The sequence below is a fragment of the Miscanthus floridulus genome, chromosome 12, assembly GCF_019320115.1.
Source record: "Miscanthus floridulus cultivar M001 chromosome 12, ASM1932011v1, whole genome shotgun sequence".
In the NCBI taxonomy this organism is placed as follows: Eukaryota; Viridiplantae; Streptophyta; class Magnoliopsida; order Poales; family Poaceae; genus Miscanthus; species Miscanthus floridulus.
The window spans coordinates 82,928,731-82,938,373 of NC_089591.1; the positions used below are offsets into that span (position 1 = coordinate 82,928,731).

Genomic DNA, 9,643 nt, shown 5'->3' on the forward strand with positions numbered 1-9,643 from the left:
GCATTTATTTCACACGGACGTCCGGCATGCGTCTGACGTGTGCTCTCGCCACTTTCATTTTCAACCAGCGGTTCAAGGCATGCACGAGCCCAATCGAAATTATCCATTTTTAACCAGCGGTCGGAGGCACGCAAATGTCGCTTTAGTTGCATGTCATGCTTACGCATGCCAGAAGAAAGCAAAACGCTTATTTTAAATTGCTACTTGTGAATAGTGTATCTATTTTTAATTATGTCCGTACAGGTGTGTTCTATATGTTGACACGAGAGCCTATTCGTTTGGCTGTGGCTTGTCGTAAATGATCATAAATTTTCAACTAGAACAGTATTTTCTCACACACAAACCAGCCAGCAGTACTTCTTCACGAACCAGCAACGATACGAACCAACCAACCGAACAGACCGAAAATTAGACTTCACTTACATATGTTTCGAATAATTTTTTTCTAGTAGTAATTTATATGTAAAAATACGCTAGGAGATTTATAAATAAGTTGCTACCATATAACACTAAACTTGCTACTCCAAAAATAAACTAAAGTATTTATATGGAACATCAATTGTTACCATGGGAATATATTAAATTTGTTTTATAGTATTTACATAGAGATACTAACATCTAAAGAGAGTAGCGGACTAAAACAAGACAAGCTCCGATCTGAAAGGGCAAATTATTAAAATAAACATTGCATAAACTGCCAATTAGGAAGGCAAGTTATTATACAACACACTATAAAAGGCAGAAACACATGACTTGCTACCAACTGGGGACATTTATTAAAAAAATAAGGGAAGCGGCACAAAACAAAACAAGCTGCAACCTGGGGGCAAATTATTAGAACAAACATTGCATGAGCTACTAACTAAGAGACAAGTTATTATATAACCACTGTATAAGCCAGGAAAACATGACTAACTGACAAATTGAGGGACATTTATTAAAAAACAAGATTAACGGCCCAAAATAAAACAAGCTGCACCCTGAGAGACAAATTATTAGAAAAAGCATTGCATAAGGTGCTAACTTAGAGGGTAAATTATTATACAACTAATATGCACGATTTAGGACTGCATTCGAACAAGAAAGGAAAAATAAAATAATGAAACTCAAAACTCATTAAACTGAAACTAAAATAAACATTGAAAAAATATTTAAAGGAAGGAAATATTGAAGAACAGTTAATATGCAGAAATTGAACCACTGAAAATAGCTATCAGAGACAGAAACTAAAAATGACAACCGAAAAATAAAACTAAAAGTGACAAATAGAAACTGAAAACTAAAGTAGACATGATGAAAAATAGAAAAAAAATAATACTGAAACAGAAATTACCAGAAACTAAAACTGAAATTGACAACCAGAAAATCAACAAAAATAAAAACTAAAGTGTGAACAATGAAAAAAAAAGAAATTGAAATTACTGGAAAATGAAACAGAAAATGACAAATAGAAAATGAAAACTAAGAAAAAACAATGAAAACCAAAAGAAATAAAAAATAAAGAAGGATAAAAAATGAAAAGAAAACTAAAAACTCACATAAAACAAAAACTAAATAAAATTAAGAGTAGCAAGTAGGAGGAGAGGCAAGCAACCTGCAAGAGGTAATACAGTTGGACACGCCGTTGAACGCTCACAGCAATTCGTTCGAAGTGCTTGCAACAGGCTACAGCTTTGGCATCACCAGCATGTGGTCCCCGGAATTTTTAGTTACGGAATGGAACCGAGCCGCTAGCAGCTACTTACAAGCCGCGTGAGTTTGAACGAGGAAGGCCGAGTGCGGCAGGTTCGGGAGGGCCCAGCACGCAGGTCAGGCCGTGTGCGGTCGCTCCCTCCACCAGAGCGCGACCCCGCGCGCGTTAGGGGGCGTTTGGTTCTCACTGTCATGTCACGTGGAATGTTTATGTACTAATAAGGAATATTAAATATAGATTAATTATAAAATCAATTATATAGATGAAGGCTAATTTGTGAGACGATTTTTTAAGTCTAATTAATCCATCATTAGCATATGTTTACTGTAGTACCACGTTGTCGAATCATGGACTAATTAGGCTTAAAAGATTCATCTCCCAAATTAGTTGCAAGTTATGCAATTAGTTTCCTAATTAGTCTATATTTAATACTTCATACATGTGTTCAAACATTCAATGTGACAGGAATTTTAGAAGGCGCCGCAGAAACTAAAGAGCCCCTTAGACTTTGCGATTGCATTAGTATCTTCCCCAACTCCTATGATGACTCTCTTTGTGGGGGCGGAGGACGAATGTTATCTAAGTATTAAAAATTTAGTGATAAATTAAATCCATACAACTAGTCAAAATTATTATACTCTCTTTTATACCTATTTTCTAACATAATATTTATTTAGATATTTCTCATCCTCAAAAATACAATTCTAACACAGTACCAAGTCAAACTATTTAGAGTTTGACCAAGTCTCATTATAATAAAATTATCAGTATCTATGATACTAAATAATTGCGATTAGACTAGTCCTATAATATATTTTCATAATATACCAATTTTGTGTCATAAATCTTGGTACCTTTATATTAACTTGGTCAAACTATAGATAGTTTTGACTAAGGATGTAACTAGAATTGCATGCTCCTTACTAAGGTAATAATATATGTTTTGATTAAAAAATTCAATTATTCTACATGTGGTTTCATCTTTGCACTGCACCTCTATTGGTTTTTAATATTTATTTAGTTGAAACCATAGCTTAAATTATATCGGCTCTTGTTGCATCGTTCCTGTGGCACCATGAATTGATATTTTGGCTTTGAAATGTTAATAGTATTAGTTGTAGAAATTTTTTCATCCATGTGTTAAGTTCAAAATCAAGTGTTATTTTCATTATAATTGATTAAAAATATAGATCCTAGACTCCACTATGACTTACTACATTTGCATAAACAATTGGTTTAGCCCACACCGAACACCATGGCACGCAAGGCGTTAAATTTTCATCTACCATAGATTAATATGTCTAGTAGTATTGTTTTTTAAATAGAGTGCTTACAATTAAACTACCAGTATTGATACATCAAAATATATAAACTAATTTAAAACAACAACTTACAAGAATACTATTGTGGAGTTTTAATATAATTCAAAATGAATTTTAGGGTCACTGGTATGTGGTTTGTGAAAGAAACTTATTTTTGCCTTCGATAATCTATAAAATACATATTTTCACTATTGTGTGCATGTGTACTTGGTATACATAGGTAATTTAGAAATGTATTTAGTATAATCTATGGTTATTTTATTCTTTTCCATAATAGCTTACATTGATAATTTAGATAGATTTGAGGGATATTTAAGTTTATAATTTATAACAATAGAGTTAGATAGATGCAAAATAAAGAGGCTATTATATACTATTTTTTGTCAAAGGTGGATAATTTGAAAGAAAAATAGGTCCTAAATTGAATTATATTTCAAAATGATAGAGTTTGGTGGTTTTGATGTATATGTAGGGGGTTGTTTATGTTTTTTCTAGTGGCACAACTACATAAGTGAGTAGTATTTCTGGAAAATAAAATAAAAATCCTCTATGATGATTTGAGTCACAAAAATTAATGACTAGAAGTTTCCAAGTACTTTGAAAATTCTAGAATTTGTCTTTTTCCTAATATATTCTTTAGGATAAATATGGAGGGTTTGCTGAGGGCTTTTGGTTAGTAATATTAAGATATGTGTTATCATGTTTTGCATTACACCCCTAGGTCTTCAATATGTATTTAGTTGAACATAAGCTTATATGGGTGGGGTAGGGGTTTAGGGGTTTTATGGATCTACGTGAGAAGATCTTCTTCTTAGCAAAATGCTCGAGCTGTCTTATCCTCCATAGGTTGAGTTATATCAGTTATTGTAGGGATGGGAATGGGTAGGCCTAACCCTGGCCTAGTGGCCTTGAGGCCAATTTTAGTGTTTATGTGGGTTGATATATATTCACGTAAAATGCTAAGGTCTCCCTAACCCATTGGATAGTATGAATCGTCCTAAATATTTTTTCCTGCTATCATAGCCATGAATAAAATTGACACTTCTAAAAAAGATGAGATACATGAATAAAAAGTATCATGATGACATATTAAGGTTATTAGCGATGCATCAAGTTAAATAAGTTTACAAGTGAACCATAATTTTAAGTTTATCTATTTTACTTTCAAAATATGATATTCCTCGATCTACTTCCAAGAATAGAGATGCTTCCAAGTTATGAGCTTATGACCAACCGTGCTTATTGAGAAAAATGAAGAAAACAACAAATTAAAAAGAGTTGTTATGTGACGATTGGGTTGACCCATCTTACCCATTGGGTCAAAAGGTTCCGGGTTCATCTGTCCATTTTAGGTTTTGTGTTCGGAGCCATATGGCCTATTGACCTTATTTTTGTGTGTTGGGTCAACTACCTAGTGGGTTGACCTAGTCCATTTTCATCCCTATTTACTATTGTATCAAATTCTATGACATCATGAATATATATTTTGGCTTTTAACTTTTGATATTATTAGTTGTTAAGTCTTTTGTATCCTCGTGTTAAGTTAAACCTCTGGTGCTTGCCGTACCTTTTATTCAAAAAAATTCTTTTGTGCTTGACTAAAAATATATTCTAGGTCCTAACTACATTCTTAGGTACCACGGTGCCATGACCATTTGTTTCATGCTACAGGATGGCACTTAAGATGTTTAATTTTCTACATCAAAGAATTATATGTGTAGTAGTTTTGTTTAATAAAAAACATAAAGAGATTAAAATTAATACCAATGTTGATGTCATATTTTTATTTTCTTTTATATCTTATATTGAATTTATTTTCTTTTATATCTTATATTGTATTTATATATGCATTGGAGAGATATTTAATTTTATTTTTTATGATGGAATATTTTGCAAGTTCAGATACAAAATAAAGATATTACAATATCATTATCTTTTATATTGGTATGGTGGGTAATTAAAAAGCAAATTTAGGATTAATTAGTATAATGTTTCATAATAGCAGAGATAGATAATTTGCGTGCAAATTTAGGGTGGCAAGGTGGGTAATATAGATGCAAATTTATGGACCAATGTGCCATGTAATGAGACAAAAAAGCTATAGGCACTAATGAAAAATATCATTTTATTTTTATATATATCATTACATGTGTATATATAGATAAGTTATCATAACTCAACAAGTTACACTAGAAAAATGAATAAATAGAGAGAAAGAAAACACAAAGATAAGTAATTATAATTAGTTTGTGTATACTGAATATGAACATCTAATACTTGTATCTCATATTGTACCCCATGCAGAAGTACGGGTTGGACTTTGATGGGTATCTCTAAATGTTATTACTTTTTATATAAATTTAGTCAAACTTTAAATTATTTGACTAATCGAAAAATGAGAATTGCATAGTTTTATGGACAAAGGGGATATAAAGAAAGTACTACATGGACTTTGTGCGTAGTGAGAAGCCATTCATAATGGAACATTGGGCCAATAAATATCTAGTGATATGATGATGGCCATGTTTATGCATGGTTGTTCCTCCACTAGCTATAGTTTGATGATATGATACGCTGCCCACATCATTTGATTGTAGCATTTTAGTGCAGCAACAGTGGAAACCCAATTTTGGACATGAACCATAATAGTGTTAGCTTGCTAGTGCCCTGTTTATTTGGCTGATAAGTCATGGCTGAAAGTACTGTTGGCTAATTTGTTGTGAGAGAAAAATACTATTCGTTGACTAAAAAAATACGACTTATAAGCTAAGCGAACATGGCATAGATTGATAAAGAACCAAAACTCCAAAAGTCATCTTTTAAGTAGAAAATGCATAGCTAGAGGTTTCATCAAAGTATTAGTGCGTGTGAAATTGAACTCTCCGTTGTGTTGCGAGAGAACAGAGTACTAAGCGCCCATTGCTTTTTGAAACTGAGTACTAAGCGTCCATGGTTTGTAATTTCCGTGGTTGATTACGTGTTGTGAGAAAAAAACATGTTAATTCAGGGTCGCAGGTCCCACATGAGGCCGCTCCTCCCTCCAAATGTTCCCTCCCTGGCTTCGTCTTTTAGCTAGTTCGGCTGGAGCGATCGTTTACTATCGTAGATTATTATTATTAACTAATTTAATATGTAAAAAAATATTATTCTAGTTAAAATTTTACGATCTTTACGACCCAGCGAACAGCCCGCTTGTCGTTGCTAGCGAACTCGCTCTCCTCCCTGTTACAAATACCCCCACCCGCCCGGACAGCTTCCCTGCACACTCGCAGCTCGCACATCTCATGGTGTCCCAAGAACGGCAAGAGCCAGGTCTGCCTAGCAGCAGCAGCGCCAAGCGAGCAGCCGCGTCCATGGACGCCAGCCCGGCCCCGCCGCTCCTCCTCCGCGTCCCCACTCCCAGTCCCAGCATTGACCTCCCCGCTGGCAAGGACAGGGCCGACGCGGCGGCCAGCAAGGCCGCGGCCGTGTTCGACCTGCGGCGGGAGCCCAAGATCCCGGCGCCATTCCTGTGGACGCACGAGGAGGCGCGCCCGACCTTGGCCACGGAGCTGGAGGTGCCGGTGGTGGACGTGGGCGTGCTGCGCAATGGCGACCGCGCGGGGCTGCGCCGCGCCGCAGCGCAGGTGGCGGCTGCGTGCGCGACGCACGGGTTCTTCCAGGTGTGCGGGCACGGCGTGGACGCGGCCCTGGGGCGCGCCGCGCTGGACGGCGCCAGCGACTTCTTCCGGCTGCCGCTGGCCGAGAAGCAGCGCGCCCGGCGCGTCCCCGGCACCGTGTCCGGGTACACGAGCGCGCACGCCGACCGGTTCGCGTCCAAGCTCCCCTGGAAGGAGACCCTGTCCTTCGGCTTCCACGACGGCGCCGCGTCGCCCGTCGTCGTGGACTACTTCACCGGCACCCTCGGCCAAGATTTCGAGCCAATGGGGTAAGTGAGTAAGAAGAAGCACCGATTTTACATTTACCGCACGTCAGCCCATGGGGCCTGGCCTGGGTCTTAGCTAGCATTGCATACGGTCGGCAGCTCGGGATATGATACGTATGAACCCCCGTCCCAATCCCATGCACGTGTATGTACACAGGCGGGTGTACCAGAGGTACTGCGAGAAGATGAAGGAGCTGTCGCTGACGATCATGGAGCTGCTGGAGCTGAGCCTGGGCGTGGAGCGCGGCTACTACCGGGAGTTCTTCGAGGACAGCCGCTCCATCATGCGGTGCAACTACTACCCGCCGTGCCCGGAGCCGGAGCGCACGCTGGGCACGGGCCCGCACTGCGACCCCACGGCGCTGACCATCCTCCTGCAGGACGACGTCGGCGGGCTGGAGGTGCTGGTGGACGGCGAGTGGCGCCCCGTCCGGCCCGTCCCAGGCGCCATGGTCATCAACATCGGCGACACCTTCATGGTAACGAACGAAAGCGCTCGCTCGCTCGCTCCTCTGTTTTTCTTGGCCTAGCTCTTTGTCCTGACCTGTGCTTGCGTATATTCATCCATTCATTCACTTCTCTGTTTTTTCCCGAATCCTAGTGGACCTAACTGGACAGATTACAGCACGCACACGTAGGCATGTCATGTAGCAGCAGTCGAGTCCACCCGCTGCCGCACTGTAGTACATAGCGATGCAATAGAGACCGACGTGCGTTCCAGTCGGTTCCATCTCGGCGGGCTACAGCTACAGTCTACACGGACGCGGCTCGTAGGGAGGGGGCGCGCGCTCCCTATCCGCGCCCAGGCGGCCAGGCCCAGGCTTCCGCGGGAAAGTTGCGATGCGACAACAGAACGGACCGGGGTCGGCTAGCAGTAGCAGTAGCGAGCTGCTCCGTGTTGGTTTGTGCCGTTGGAGCGTTGTGGAGAGGCCTGCGCGGCGGCGGGGACGGCGACGGGGACGGGGCGCGATACGATACGATACGAATACGATGGGTGCCCGGGCGACGCTTTCGGCGGGGGCCCCGTGCCCAGGTGCGCGCGGCCTCGTCGCCTTCCCCTGTTTTTGATGCCGCCTCTCGGTGTCCGGGAACGGGAGAATGGGTTTTTTCGACCGAGACCCAGACGGGCTCCGCTCGGTGCCCATCCCATCTGATCCGCTCCGCGGTCCTATGCGATGCGCCGCCCGAGCGCGGGGGCCGTGGAGTAGTAGAAAGTGGTACAAGGTTGGTTGGAATTGGGTTGGGTTGGGTTACTGCTGCCTGCTGGTCACCGGCGCTGGTGGTGGCTGCTTTGCAACTTGGCTGCTGTTGCCCCCGCGTTTTCTAGCCGTTTCCGCTCGCGATCCGGCACGCGGCGCCCACAACAGGGCTCCAGCTCGGCCCCTTGGCCGTGTAGGTACCAGGCACTTGCATGCACCCGGTTTCCGCGACCTGGCCCGCCGCCGGGCGCACCCGCAATAGACAATCCTTCCTGTGCTTTCGACAAGACTTGTTTTCAGAATTCAGCCACTGTTTAGTTCGCGAAAAGTTTTTTCAAAAAATGCTACATAACTCATCACATCGAATCTTGCGATACGTGCATAGAGCATTAAATGTAGACGAAAAAAACTAATTGCACAGTTTGGTTGGAAAATTGCGAGATGAACGTTTTGAGTCTAATTAGTTCATGATTGAACACTAATTACCAAATAAAAACAAAAATGCTACAGTAGCTAAATTTCCAACTTTCCACCAACTAAATAAAAACGAAAATGCAGCTAAATTTCCAACTTTCCACCAATCAGTGTATATATGTTGCGGGCACCCGAAAATGATCACGTCTGTCTGTCTGTCCGTCCGTCCGTCCGACACGATGATTCTTGTGCACTGTACTAACCCACCCCTGTATGTACCCATGCCATGCAGGCGCTGTCCAACGGGCGGTACAAGAGCTGCCTGCACCGCGCGGTGGTGAACCAGCGGCAGGAGCGGCGGTCGCTGGCCTTCTTCCTGTGCCCGCGCGAGGACCGGGTGGTGCGCCCGCCGGCCAGCAGCGCCACGCCGCGGCAGTACCCGGACTTCACCTGGGCCGACCTCATGCGCTTCACGCAGCGCCACTACCGCGCCGACACCCGCACGCTGGACGCCTTCACCCGCTGGCTCTCCCACGGCCCGGCCCAGGAGGCAGCGGCGGCGGCTCCCTGCACCTAGCGAGCCGGGCCAAACAAGGCCATCTCTTTCGCCGGGGCCCGCGCGGGGGTTCGCCCACGTGCGCGCCCAGGTGGGCGCTGGCCGCGGGCAGGTGGCAGACATGTGGCTCGCGGGCCCCGCGCCGCCTCCTTCCCATTTTTGGACGCTACCGCGCATGCCGCATGCGTGCGTCCACGGCCCTACTACTGCGACTACTAGTGTACATATGCAAAAATACATATACACAGTACGTATTTTCTATATATAAGCAAGGCGGCCCGGTGCCCTTTTCTTGTTTTGTCGACGAGTGTTTTGGTCCCATTCTATTTGTATGGACCATGGATGGTTCCATGTTTGTACCTACGTGCTCCACGTAACCAACTGCTCCCTCCTCGAGAGAAGGATGCAATTACAGGATCGGTGTCGATGAAAGCATCTTAAGTTTAATCAAGTTTATAGTAAATAATATTAATATTTATGTTCTCAAATAAATTTATTATAAAAATATATTCTATGAGCAATCTAATAATATTA

General features: G+C 42.7%; 1 protein-coding gene across 1 annotated transcript; it reads left to right on the forward strand.

The window, feature by feature from the left end:
* The first annotated feature begins 6,288 nt into the window (after nucleotides 1-6,288).
* On the forward strand, nucleotides 6,289-9,407 carry LOC136497023 (gibberellin 20 oxidase 2-like). The gene is made up of 3 exons (XM_066492810.1): nucleotides 6,289-6,943; nucleotides 7,098-7,419; nucleotides 8,846-9,407. Exons 1-3 carry the CDS (start codon nucleotides 6,300-6,302, stop codon nucleotides 9,128-9,130), a joined length of 1,251 nt encoding a protein of 416 aa, XP_066348907.1. The 5' UTR covers nucleotides 6,289-6,299; the 3' UTR covers nucleotides 9,131-9,407.
* The last annotated feature ends 236 nt before the right edge of the window (nucleotides 9,408-9,643 follow it).